Source organism: Mus caroli, chromosome 4, assembly GCF_900094665.2.
Source record: "Mus caroli chromosome 4, CAROLI_EIJ_v1.1, whole genome shotgun sequence".
Taxonomy (NCBI): domain Eukaryota; kingdom Metazoa; phylum Chordata; class Mammalia; order Rodentia; family Muridae; genus Mus; species Mus caroli.
This window is the reverse complement of record NC_034573.1, coordinates 10,788,952-10,803,429: the sequence shown is the minus strand read 5'-3', so window position 1 is coordinate 10,803,429 and position 14,478 is coordinate 10,788,952. Positions and strand designations below refer to the sequence as shown.

At 38.9% G+C, this 14,478-nt stretch overlaps 1 protein-coding gene across 1 annotated transcript in view; it reads left to right on the top strand.

The window, feature by feature from the left end:
• Necab1 (N-terminal EF-hand calcium binding protein 1) overlaps nt 1-14,478 on the top strand; it is a 176,924-nt gene that overhangs the window by 122,508 nt on the left and 39,938 nt on the right. Inside the window, exon 6 of the mRNA XM_021160280.1 lies at nt 1,824-1,960. Within this exon, the coding sequence (XP_021015939.1) occupies nt 1,824-1,960 (137 nt within the window). The remainder of the gene's footprint in view (nt 1-1,823; nt 1,961-14,478) is intronic.

The window sequence follows — 14,478 nt, the reverse complement described above, 5'->3', positions numbered from 1 at the left end:
GTACTACCCAGCTATTAAAAACAATGAATTTATGAAATTCTTAGTCAAATGGATGGAGCTGGAGAATATCATCCTGAGTGAGGTAACCCAATCACAAAAGAAGTCACTTAATATGCACTCACTGATAAGTGGATATTAGCCCAGAAACTTAGAATACCCAACATACAATTTCTAAAACATAAGAAACTCGAGAAGAAGGAAGACCAATGTGTGAATACTTCATTTCTTCATAGAATAGGGAATAACATACCCATGGAAGGAGTTACAGAGACAGTTTGGAGCTAAGACAAAAGGATGGACCATCCAGAGACTGCCCCACTGGGGGTCAATCCCATAATCAGCCACCAAATCCAGACACTATTGCATATGCCAGCAAGATTTTGCTGAAAGGACCCTGATATAGCTGTCTCCTGTGAGGCTATGCCAGTGCCTGGAAAATACAGAAGTGGATGCTCACAGTCATCTGTAGGATGGAACACAGGGCCCCCAGTGGAGAAACTAGAGAAATTACCTAAAGAGCTGAAGGGGTCTGCAACCCTATAGGTGGAACAACAATATGAACTAATCAGTACCCACAGAGCTGGTGTCTCTAGCTGCATATGTAGCAGAAGATGGCCTAGTCGGCCATCATTGGGAATAGAGGCCTCTTGGACTTGCAAACTTTATATGCCCAGTACAGGGGAACGCCAGGGCCAAGAAGTGGGAGTGAGTGGGTAGGGGAGCAGGGCAGTGGGACGGTACAGGGGACTTTTGGGATAGCATTTGAAATGTAAATAAAGAAAATATCTAATAAAAAAATTAAAAGAAGTGGGCTTTTCAAAAGATGATGATTGAAATTTTGCTAAATAAAATGTTCTATGATGTTATTCTGTGGACTAGAAAAAATGAGGTAATTTATATCAGAAGGACAACAGCAAGTACTTTATAATTTAGAATCGATAGAAGCACAGAATACTTTCAATTTGTAAAGCTTGTTTAGCCCAATTTTCAAGTGAGAAAGGTGAGGTCCCAAAAGGTTAAATAGCTGCACTTCATTTGTTTTGATTTGCAACCATACATGCTAATTCCCAAAACATGACTCATGGCAGCTTCTCATCATTTTATTTCTATTGGTTTTATATTTTACATCATAAAAAATAGATATCATTTTGTTTAGGGATAGAAGCAAATAAATCTTTTCACTAGCTGAATTGATCTATACCCTTCCCACCAGAATTAGTTACTTTTGTGTCACTGTAACCAGACTATCTGACAATGACAATTTCAGAGGTAAAGATTCCTTTTGGCTCATGATAGAGTAGGGAAGACACACCCAAGAAGGAAGTCTGTGGCACTGTTAGCATGCAGCTGAGGCTTCCCATTATAGCGAACCAAGAAGCAGGTAGTGACTGGGGCCAGGAAGTGAATGTAACTACAATGAAGTAAGGCATTTGTTGAAACATGACTATACTTTGGGGGCAAAAAAAAAAAAGAAAGAAAATACATGATGTTATGGTTATTATATACATGAAACAGAACAAAGCAAGTCAGTTACATTCCAACATTTTTTTCTGGAAACTTTTTCTTTTACAATGGATATCTATTAATTTATCTATGTGAGGCAGGTACAAGGATAAGTGATGAAGTCTAATCGGTTACTAAATTCGGCCTCTAGCAGGTGGAAAGTCCTTCTGCAGACTTCTGAGCTAACAACTCTTTCCTCTCCATTTTCCCTTTCAGGGTTAGTCTGAGACTGATGGGTACTTGGGGAAAAAATTTTTTTCCTGAATGTTTGTCTCTGCCAAGCTACCAAATTCCTAATTACATTTTTTGTAACCCCCCAGGACTACCAAGAAGCTTCCAATTTGGAACAATTTGTCACTCGATTTTTGTTGAAGGAGACCTTGAATCAGTTGCAGTCTCTGCAGAGCTCTCTGGAATGTGCCATGGAAACTACTGAAGAGCAAACGCGGCAGGAAAGGTAGCTACTGATTTCCCTCTCCAATGATGCTATACTCGTGGGAAGGCAGTTGAAGGGTTTTTCTGCTTATTCTAGAGAAAGCTGAATTAATAAATTTTAAGAAATGCCAAGGACCCCCTAGGCTATTTGCTTTGGAAAAAAAAAGAAAACCTCACCTTTTATTATGCTATCTGTCATTTATTCAGCAAATGTGAATTAAGAATTTAGTATGTAGAGAAGAATTTAAAAACAATATAGAAGATAATAATGTATATTTAACTTGATATTAATTCTTAAAGAGCTAAAAACTTATTACATACATAAAACAGACAGCAAAACTAAACTGTAAAGGCACACAATAAATATAGAGGGAAGGAAATAACTTGTCAGTGGGTTTCTGAAGAGTGAGATATTAAATATGGCACGGAATTTAATCCCATGGTCTGGTCTTTAAAATCGGTATAATTTGAAAATGTGGCAGTGATCAGAAAGGCCTTAATAGATTAAATGATCCTGGTTATATTAGAAAGATGGTGGCATTAATTAGCAAAACAGATTCCTTTCATAATGGAGGAAAGTGAGTGATGAGAAAGATTTAAAAGCTAACACTACCAGTGTATATCACTAAGAAGAAAATTAATAATGTAAAAAAGAGGCACTAGTGCTGAAGAGAAGCCTGTACTATAAGCAAGTGAAGCAATATCAGAATGACTCAAACCATTTGCTATGTTACTCAGTTGACATTGTGCCTTGCAAGATGGACAAGGGCAACATTCTTGCTCTTGTTGATATGTCACTCTAAGCCCCTGGATATGCCTCATGGAACCTTTGCTCTTAGAACCACACAGTAAGGATTTTGAACAAAATGGTCATAATTTATCCTGTAAGACCAATTTTTCTAAACAGATTAATGGATACATGATTATCAAGACATTTCCGTATTACAGAATTTTCAGCCATGTGTATGTTCAGTGTCGGATGAATAGGCACTGCCAAGTTCCAACAGAAGAAAGCTTCCATAGGCTGATGGTGGATCTCAGGTGCAGCCGAAGAACGCTGACTGCATCCTTCAGTGGGTCTGAGCATCCTTCTTCACTCTCACTTGTCTTTTCACTGTGTTGAGTGATTCCAAACCAAATTCACTTTGGGAAAATAGCAACCCACCTCCTCCAGTTTGAAATCATAGCTGGATGTCTTAAAGCACAGTGAAATTGATTTCATGTTTTTGGTGAGAACATGATGGTCCTTATTACATCTTTGGTTTAGATCTCCTGAATCCAAATTCTTTCCTTTTATAATCAATCATTTTCCACCCGAGAGGAGACTTAGAAAAGCCTCGTCTCTGCCTCTACGCGCCCCCCCCCCCCACTTCTTTCTTAGGCTTCCCTTCTGTAGTTATTGTATACAATCATAGGCCACACCCAAAACAGCAAATGTTTAATGAACAATTATTTTTTGTATTAGGCTTATTTTCAGCTTTTGCCTGCAACCAGAAGCTGTATAGCATCTGTGTTTAATGGGAAGGAACAAAATAATACAGAGTTTAAGAAAAATAGAAGACATTAGAGGATTAATGAGCCTTTTACTTTCAGATTTATAGCTCCAAAACTGCTTGAATAATGGGAACTATTACAGGTCTCTTGACAGTGTAGAGAGTGCTGTGATACGGAGCTTGACTAAAGCATCCGGGGATGTCCAGCCCAACCGCATTCTGAGGTACTCTCAGGAGTTTCTGAATAAATTAATTTTTAAAATATGGAAAAACTACACCCTTATGGGTGGGTGCCCATTATATCCATTATGAATTTCTGGCGGTTCGGAAGGAAGCATTTATTAGCCCTAACCTATAAGGCTGTGTCTTCTTCCCAAGGGTCACCAAAGGCCAACACAAGCAGAGGCCCCAGGACCAGTGCCAGTGACAGAATAACAGTAGGAGGAAGGCTGTCCTGTCCCAGGATATCAATCAAAACAACCTTGGCAAAACTTAGTAGGCAGAGAAGCCTTTAACTGGATCTTTAGGAGGACTTTGAGAGGCAAGGTGATATTCTGTATTGGAGGAGTGTGTTCTAGCCCACCCCATGTTGGATACCACTCATACAGCTAGCTTTTCCAATCTTTATTTGTCACTCCACAATTCTTTGTCTATAAAGCCTCCAAGTTCCCCACTGAGTGCTCTAGTTGTGCCTTGTATCCCCACTTAATTAACTCAGATTTGTACTTATCGCCTTCTCCATCAGTCTTACCGTTTCTAGATGCCTAGGCCTTTACGTTGTTCCCTCTCCTTGTGTTAAACAAGTGGAGCCCAAGAATGGGAGAGAGCCCAACAGAAGAGCAGCAGGGTAGGGACAGTGAGGAGGCCAATCTATCTGCTATCTGGAAGACTTTACAAACTAGCCAGATGCATTGGAAGTTTATTATATCATAGGTTAGTGTCAGTGATTATAAAAGACCAATCTAATACAACCAAAGCTTAAAGAAAATTAGTCTAGCAGCTATATGTAGTACATAGAGTGTGTGAAAAGAACAAAGTAAAGAGAAGCCAAAACAGGATTTACAAAACTCCTCAGTTTTTAATATCACAAAAGAGAATTCCATGATACTTTACATAGTCAAGAGTTGTAAGCTGTAGGTTTCATAAAAATTCCCAGGGTCATAATTATTTTCTTCCCCTTCAGCATCCGTTTTACTTTAGAATTTAATACTTGTGAAAACAAGGGATACAGACTTGTTGAGAAGGATGAAATCTAGAGAAAACATCTCTTCCTTCTAGAAGCCTCAGGCAGAATCACACAATACCATTCATCCTGCAATAATGAATCAGACATACTGGGCTGAGCATAATGTCTGTGCCCATTCATGTGAAATAGGCAATTTCAGAGAGGGGGATATGCACAGCTGGAATGTCAGAGAGGTGAGAGTCTCAGATGGCATTTCATGCCATCTCTGTATCTGCTCAGACAAGCTGGCTAAGCGGGAGCCACTTTAATTCCCTGGCTTGAAAGAGCCTAATAGCCAGTGGCAGAGAAGCCATTATGTGATGTGAAAGGTACCTCCAGAGGACCCCAGGACTATTGCATAAACCCACCTCCTTACAAGCTTCACTTCCTAAACACAGTTCAACTACATGTGGATTTCCTTTGTATAATGGAATCCTTAAGTTTGGTCTGTTTTCCAAGTTTCTTCTATAGGCAGAGATACAAATGAGTCCCTCTGGGCTTAGGACTCATTTCTTGACTTTTGATCATTGTTTAGCATAGAAGAAAGGATAGGCTTTAGTTTCACCCACATCCCCCTATGGCTTATGATCCCCTAGCTTGGTTAGAGAAAAGCGGCTCTGTTGTTGTGTCACCAAAGCACGGGACTTATGCTGTAGGAAGATCCATAGGGAAAATTAAATATTGGAAACTAGATACATCTGAATGTTTTGTTGTTGTTCTCTGTTTAAACTTTCTCTTTTTTTCTCTTATTGGATATTTTCTGTATTTACTTTTCAAATGTTTCCTCATCCCAAGGTTCCCCTCTGGAAACCCCTATCCCATTCCCCCTCCTCCTGCCTCTATGAGGGTGCTCCCCACCCACCCACACACTCCCCTCCTTCCTGCCCAGGCATTCCCCTACACTGGGGCATTGAACCCTCTGAGGCCCAAGGGCCTCTCCTCCCGCTGATGTACAAAACTGCCTAAATTTTCAAAATTAACATTTTAAAAGCCTGGATGAAAGAGTCCTTCAGGGAAGAAAAGCCCCACCCCACCCCCAAACCCCAAACTAGAAACTCGAAATCTTAAACTATAAGGATTTAAAATGATTTTAAAGCCCTGGGAAAGCAGCTCTCACAGACTGTGCAAAAGGAGAGCAGAGAACCCTGAGATGCTGGAGAACCGATGGAGCCATGTGGAACTGGCTGTGAGCTGAACCAGACACTAGGGTATTATGGGAATGCCCACCAGAGTTTGCGGTGATTGCTCCTTCCCACTCTGGAGAACCTTAGAGGTCAACATGTGTGAACCAAGTACTACAGGGGGGCAGAGCCCAAAGCTGAAGATGAGACATGAAGTGAAGGCCTTGATCCCGACCAGGACTTCTAAACCCCCTTTGTATGCCGTTTTGGTTACAGACTTTGGGCTCAAAGTGTTTAGTTAGGGGACACTTCGGTGGATGATCTGATCACTCTATGAGAAAGCCATGGTCATCCCTATGAATAGGCTTAAAGACTTATATGGGAAGATACGACTTGGCTAATGGCGATGCATACAAAATGCCAACCTGCCTTGTAAGTCCTCACTCTGGAATGTAGAGGGAGGGGTGGAGCAACAGAAAGCACGAAACAAGCACAAAACAAAACAAAACCAGCAGAAACAGAAACTGTTACTGAGTTTGGGGCCAGATTTGTTAAAACTGCTAGCAGAGCCATGGTCTCTAATCCAAATCAGAGACATGCACTACTGAGGCAGGTGACAGAATGACGTTTAAAGGAGGAACTGCAAAAAACTGTTCTGCTCAGCCAAGATGAGATGGTCAAGTTGACCTCAAAATAGTCCTTGAGTATCTGCATATGCAAGTTACAGAGGCCAAAACCAGCAGTTAGTCGCAAGAACAAACGGGGCTCAAAGAGTTGGGCTTGTCAACAAATTGTCTTTTAGAAGCTTGGCGTCAAAAACAAGCAGCTCTTAAATAACAAGATGGATCCCTAGCAAAAATGTAGTTTCTTTAGCCATCATAAAACAATTCTGAGAACAGAAAAAAAGATCAGAAGAACTAGCCCCATCAAAAGCAAACTTGTTGCTATAGGAAGTAAAGTCTGCAGCGGATGACAGGACGAGCTTTGTCTCAAATGTCCAAACTTAATTGTAAAAGTGAAATTCCTAGGGAATATTTTAATATAAAATTATAATAAAATCTCTACAAAGTAGCAAGAAAGAAAATATATGATGAGAAAACCAGAGAGTAAGTTTAAAAGATCTTATATTTGTAAAATAGAAATTCTAGGAAAAGAGCAAGGGAGAATAACTATCAAAAGAATAATTCAAGAAAAGCTTTCAGAACAAGAGTGTGAATCTTCAGCCTGGTAAATTAGACCAAGTACTCATTATAATGATGTTTTTAAAAATATTCTAACACTAAGGAATGCAATATGACATTTCAGAATATTACAGACAATGATGTGCCCAGAAATTCTAGGGAGGGGAATCCAGGATGTCTGGAAAGGATAAAGGATATGCTTTGGGAATTGGAATGAAGAGCTCGCTCTGTGTGTGTGTGTGTGTGTGTGTGTGTGTGTGTGTGTGTGTGTGTGTGTGTGTGNGGATAGCATTGGAAATGTAAGTGAAATAAATACCTAATTAAAAAAAAAAGAAAGTAAGAAATCTGCTGTAGTGCAGGAGGGGTCCATGCAGGACAATTGCCTTGTGCTGGTTTTTGGAGGAGTCCCACTGGGCAGTTTGGCTCCTGCTCTTTAGTGAAATGGTGTTGCTCTGCCTCCTCTTAGTATGAACAGAGCATTGCCCTATACAGCAACTCCCCATTCCAGGTTTCTTTGGTTACTCTGAAACCAAGACACACTGAGCAGAAGTATTTGGACTTCTAGTGATAACAGGCAGCAGGTGTCACCTGACATTTTTATTGGAATCATTTATACATTGCAGCTCTGAGCATGTCCCAGGGTATAAGTCCCTCCTTCCTGTACACACTTGGGACTCTTTCCCTTTGGTTGGGTTTCCTTATCCAACTTCTATATGCTGTCTTTTGCTTTACCTTATTATATTTTATTTTGTCATATTTAAAAAATAAATAAATAGAGTTACTATTGGGAGAAAAATTTGAACATTCACATGTGTCATTGCCTTGTTGATTTGTCTTATATTTTACTCCACGGTTATTTGTTCATTGGCTTCCTTTCCTCAGAGATAGGTGTATGGAGGCAAATGGTGTCTGTTCTGCTCTGAAAGCACACCAGAGAGAGCTGAGAAGCCATGCCAGCTGACATCCTAGGCACCTGCTTTTCTCGTGGCTCCGGCATCATACTCATGGCTCAGCATGCATGCTGGATACCTCTCCACAGTGGTGGTTTTGCAATCTTGTCTGGGAGCTGAGAAGTGTGTGCTTTCATCTCCTTCTTATCTCTGTAGCCTGAGCTGAAATCTCTATCTCTGAGACCATAGGGATTTTGAGAAAAAAAATCAAATATGCTGTAATAAATTCCTTTTTGTTTCAACTTGCAAGAGTGTGTGCTCTGTGACTTCCAACTAAAAATACTGACCGTTTCACCCTGAGATCTCATGCTTTAACAAGTTCCCCAGGTGATTCTCACACAGGCTGTACAGTGTGGGTACAGGTGTTTTGGGAATACCTCAGAGGATTTACTAATCTTCAGAAGCAGAGGACGTGGAGAGAGGAAAAGTATGAACGGGAGGGGGGAGAGAGAGAGAGAGAGAGAGAGAGAGAGAGAGAGAGAGAGAGAGAGAGAGAGAGAGAGAGAGAGAGAGAGAGAGGGAACTCGTTTGCACAGTCAGGAATCCATAAAAACAGTCAACTGGAAGCTTTAATATATACGCAGAGGACCTGTTTCTGATCAGTGCAGGCCCTGTGTATGCTACCTTAGTCTCTGTGAGTTCATCTGAGCTTTGTTCATGTTCATTTTGAGGGCTTTGTTTCCTTGATATCCTCCATCCCCTCTGGTTCTTAAACTCTTTCTGCCTCCTCTTTCACAGGGTTCCATGCTGCCTCATGGGAGGGATTTGATGGAGACATCTGGTCTATAATTGAGACTCTCAGTCTCTGCATAATGTCTGGCTGTGGGTCTCTCTATATTTGTTCCCATCTGATGAAGAAAGGAGCTTCTGATAATGGCTGAACAAGGCACTGATCTATGAGAATAGCAGAATGTCATTGGGAGTCATTTTATCACTACATGTTTTTAAAGAACAGTAGTATTTGGTTTTACCATCTAGTTTCATGTTCTTGGTCACCCAAGCAGTATCTGGACTAGTTTCCATCTCACAGAGTAAGACTTCAGTCACTCAGAGGTTGCTTGGTTACTCCCACAAGTTTTATGCCACCATTACCCTAGCATATCTTGTAGGTGGGACACAGTTATAAATCAAATATTTTGTGACTGAGTTGCTTTTTCTCTCTGGGTAGAGCAGAGTATTTTCCTGTACCAAAAACACTAGGACATGTGAATAAGTTCTCCATGTAGGCATCAATGTTTCCATGTTCAGGAAGTTGTCTAGGTGCTGTCTTTAGCAATGGAGTCTTGCCATCAGATTGTGGAGAACAACCTATGGTCTTGAGAACTGCCTGGGTTGTTTCAGGATTCCCAGGGGATTTTTTTCGGTCAACTATTCAATTAGATGGAACCCAATCCCAATACTGAAATCTTCATTTGGTGACAAGAGCTATCCAGATTGTGTTATGTTGTCCCCCATTATTTGGCAAATTTATTTAGATCCCCTTCTACTGGTTTTAGTATCCACACCACCCCTTAAGTAGTCCTTAATTTTAGCTGTCTCATTCAGTATTCCTTCTCTTGTCACACTCTCTACCCAACTCTGTCCACCTTCCCATTTGATACTCCCATTTCAGCAACTCCATTCATCTATAACTCTCTATTTTTTTTTCCATAACCTAGGAAGATTTACAACTCCAGGTCCCTTACTCTATTCCTATGTGGTTCTCTGACTGTATAATGGTTAGCTTTGACTTAATAGCTAATGTCCATATATAAGCAAACATGTACTATACTGTATTTGTCTTTCTAGATCTGAGTTACTCATTCAGTTACTCATTTTTTTCTAATTCCATCCATTTACCTGAAAATTCCATGATTTCATTTTTGAACAACTGAATAATGCTCCCTTGCATATATGTACCACATTTTCTTTATCCATACTTCTGTCAAGGGTGATCTCTAGGTTGTTTCCAATTCCTAGGTATTATGAATAGAGGAGCAATGAAGATGGTTGACCAAGTGTCTCTGTGGTAGGATTAAGAATCCTTTGATTATATGTCCAAGAGTGGTACAACTGGATCTTGAGGTAGATTGGTTCCCATCTTTCTGGCATGCCACCCCAAAGATTTCCATAGTGTCTATACAAGTTTGCACTCCCACCAGAAATGGCTGAGTTTTTCCCCTACTCACCATTCTTGCCAACATGAGCTGTCATTTGTTTTAATGACCTTAGCCACTCTGACTGGTATAAGATGAAATATCAAAGTAGTTTTGACTTTATTTCTCTCATGGTAAGGATGTTAAACCTTTCCTAAAGTGTTTCTTCGCCATTTAACTTTCAACTTTTTGAGAATTCTCTATTTAGATCTGTGTCCTATTTTAATTTGATTATTTGTGGAGGGTTGATATGAGTTTCTAGAGTTTTTTTAAAATATCTTATATATGTAGTTGACAAAAATCTTTTCCCATTCTGTAGGCTGCTACTTTGTCTGAATGAAAGTGTTCTTTGCCCATTTACTAATTATTAATTTTAATGTCTGTGCTAATGGTGTTCTGTTCAGAAAGTCTTTTTCTGCCCCAATGAGTTCAAGGCTATTCTGTACTTTCTCTTCTAACAGGTTCAGTGTATCTAGTTTTATATTGAGGTTGGAATGCATTTAGAGTGGAGTTTGTACAGGGGGATGAGTATGAATCTATCTGGATTCTTCTACATGCAGCCATTCAGTTTGATTAGCTCCATTTTTTTAAGATGCTTTTTTTCCCCCAGTGTGTTTCTAGCCTGCTTATCAAAATTCAGGTATCCTCATGTATGTAGATTTTATATCTTGATCTTCAATGATTCTACTGATTAATTTTATTAATTTTATTATCTGCATACATACACACACACACACACACTCGTGTGTGTGTGTGTGTGTGTGTGTGTATGTATATATAACTTTAACTCTGACCTTTGCATTTTGTATCCCCTTGATCTCCTTCAGCTGTCTTACTGTTCTAGCTAAGAATTCAAATACTATATTGAACAGGTATAGAAAGTGGAAAACCTTATCTTGTTCCTGATTTTAGTGCTTTGTATTTTTCTCCATTTAAGTTGAGGTTGGCTATGAGCCTACTGTAAACTGTTACAGTTATGTGCCTTGTATCCCTAATCTCTCCAAAACTTTTATCATGAAGGAGCATTTGATTTTGTCAAAGGCCTTTTCTGCACCTAATGAAAAGATCATGTATGTTTTGTTTTTCTGTTTGGTTATGTGGTGGATTTCATTTATGAACTTACTCATGCTGGACCATGCCTGCATCTCTAGGGAGAAACCTACATGATTATAGTAGATGCTCTTCTTGATGTGTTCTTGGATTTAGTTTGAAAGTACTTTATTGTGATTTTTTTTTTTTTGCATCTATGTTCATTTTTAAAATGGCCTGTGGTTCTCTTTTTACTTGGGTTTTAATGTGGTTTGGGTATCAGTAACTGTGATCCCATAAAATTCTATGCTAAAAATCATCTGATCAGAGACCTTTTCTTGGGTTTTGTTTCAATTACTGTTTCTATTTCATTAGGGGTTTTAGGTTTGTTTAAATTGTTTATCCAATATTGATTTCACTTTGGTAAGTGGTATCTATTGAAAAAAATTTTTTTTGTTTTTTTGGGTTTTTTGTTTGTATTTTTAATAAAGTTTGTAATCCAATGGACACACAGAACAAAACTGTGCTGAGAAAAACAGTTTCATAAATTAATAAGTGTTAGGAAGTCAGGGAGAGGTCCAGGTCACAGGAAGAGGGAGTGGAGTGGCCAGGTCTCTTGTACAATATTGAAAAAATTATCCATTTCTTTTAGATTTTCCAAATTGGTGGAGTATAGGTTTTTAAAGTATGTCCTTAAGATTCTCTGGATTTCCTCAGTGCCTGTTATTATGTCCCCCTTTTCATTTCTAAGTTCATTATTTGGATTTTTTTTCTTTACCTCTTAGTTAATTTGTTGATCTTGTTGATTTTCTGGAAGAATAAACTGTTTCATTGATGGTTTGTGCTATTCATTGTTTATTGATTTCAGTCCTGAGTTTCATTATTTCTTGCCATCTACTACTTTTGGTTGTGATTTCTTCTTGTTGTTCTAGAGCTTTCAGGTGTATTGTTAAGTTACTAGTATGAGATCTCTCCATTTTTTAAATGTTCACTCTTGGTGCTATGAACTCTCCTCTTAAAACTGCCTTCACTGTGTTCCATATGTTTGGGGAAGTTGCATATTCTTTTTCATCCAATTCTAGAAAGTCTTTAATTTCTTTTGAAATATCTGTTTTGACCAATTTTCACTCAGTAATGAGGTATTCAGTTTCAATGAGTTTGTAAGCTCCCTGGCATTTCTGTTGTTGTTGATATCCAACTTTAATCACCCATAGTGGTCAGAGAGTATGCAAGGTGTTGAAATTTTCTTGTGTGTGTTGAGACTTGCTTTGTGATCAGGTGAGTCCTCAAGTCTGGAGAAAGTTCCATGAGGTGCATTAGAGAATTGACTGTAAAGATCGCTTAGATCCATTTGGTTTACGAGCTCCATCATACCGGTTTTCAGTTGTTTTTGTTTGTTGGTTGGTTGGTTGGGTTTTGGGTTTTGTTTTTTTTTTTTTTAAGATTTTGTTTATTTATTATATGTTAGTACACTGTAGCTGTCTTCAGACACTCCAGAAAAGGGAGTCAGATCTTGTTACAGATGGGCAAGAGATTACCTCCTCACTTGTTTTCTAATACCCTTTGGTTAGCTTTCTCTAATTTTATCTTTTGTCTCTACTTGACTATTCTCTTTAATTGAAATTTTAAATTCTTCCTTTAAGGTCTGTGTCCACACTTTATATCTCCTATTATTATCCTGTTCCTTCAGTTCCTATATTCTTTGTTCAAGGTTCTGCCTCCATATTTTGATTTCTTTCTTTATATTGCAATTCTGATAGTCTGCTGTTCATTTTATTTTGATTAATTTTAAAAGGTTATTCTTCAAGTCTTGCTTCCAATCCTCATTATTTTCTCTCTGTTGCTCAGTCTGCTCTGTGAGCTGCTGCATCCTTTGTTCTAGCATCTTTTCCAGCTCCTGTCTCCCACCTTCATTTTCAACTTTCTGTCTCTTATTCTGATCTATAATTTTCTCTGTCTTCAATTTTAGTGTTTCTTCTAGGCCACATTGCCAAGTCTTAAATTTCTCTTTCTGTTGTTCATGCTGCTCTATAATTTCCTGTATCTTCTGTTCTAAGCCCTGCTTCCATGATCTAAGCTTCTCTTCATGTTGTAATTCTAATATTGCAACATCTGCCTTAGTTTGATTTGCTAGCTTTAGTAAATTATCCTCTAGACTTTGCTTCCAAATTTTATCTCTATCTCCATGCTGTTCAGTCTGATCTGTGAATTGTCAAATTAATTTTCCTAGTGTCTCTTCCAGCTCCTGTCTCTAATCTTCATTCTCCTCTTTCTGCTGCTTATTGTGACCTATAAAATCCTAAACCTTTAGTTCTAGTGTTACTTGTAAGCTCTTTTCTAAGGTAAGGAATTTTTTATCTAGGGCCCTGTCTTTTGAGAAGAGATAGTAAATCAAGAGAATAAATATTGCAATACTGGTAAATGATAAGGTGTCTAATTCCTTTCAATCCACACTGCTGCATCCTAGATTGCTGCCTGAGCCATATTTGGAGGGTTGGAGGACAGTGAACTTTTATCTCAGGTTAGTTGAGCTCTAATCAATATGTTGGGCACCAATTTTTTTCAGTAAATCTCCAACCCAGATAAGCCCTGGTAAAGAAAACACAACTCAATTAATATGAATACAAGCTGCATGCCTAGATTGGCAAATCTACCACTATACTACTATATTCCCCATCTTTGAGATCCCTTATCTCTTGTGGTTTCTCCAGGCCATGTGCTTCTGCTATGCTTTCCTTCCACCTCCTCCTGCTCCTCTGTCCTCTTCCCTTCCCTCTTTCTCCCCCAAACTTTTCAGCTCCACCTTCCCTTCTACTGCCCAATCACTGTCTCTAACTTTTATTTTACAAATTAAGCTGGGAGGAAGGTTCACAAGAAGTCACCTGTGTAAGTAATTCATGACTCATCTGCAACCCCTCCTGGGAAAGCAGAATTAGCATCAAAATATAAGCAACATCAGGGCTATCCTATTTGGAGAATAGATGTTAAAAATTGCAATGTCCTCTTGGAGGATTTTTTCCTTTGGTGAGTATGGAGTTTCCTTCTCTATCTCTTCTGATTAGTTTTGATTGAAGTCTATTTTGTCAGATACTAAAATGGCTACAAGATACTATACTAGCTTGCTTCACAGGTCCATTTGATTGGAATATCTTTTCCCATTTTTTTACAGGAGATGATGTCTATATTTGATTTTAAGATATAGATATTTTGGATGGATCACAGGACCCCCAATGGAGGAGCTAGAGAAAGTACCCAAGGAGCTAAAGGGATCTGCAATCCTATAGGTGGAACAACAATATGAACTAACCAGTACCCCGGAGCTCATGTCTCTAGCTGCATATGAATCAGAAGATGGCCTAGTCGGCCATCAGTGGAAAGAGAGGCAAACTTTATATGCCTCAGTACA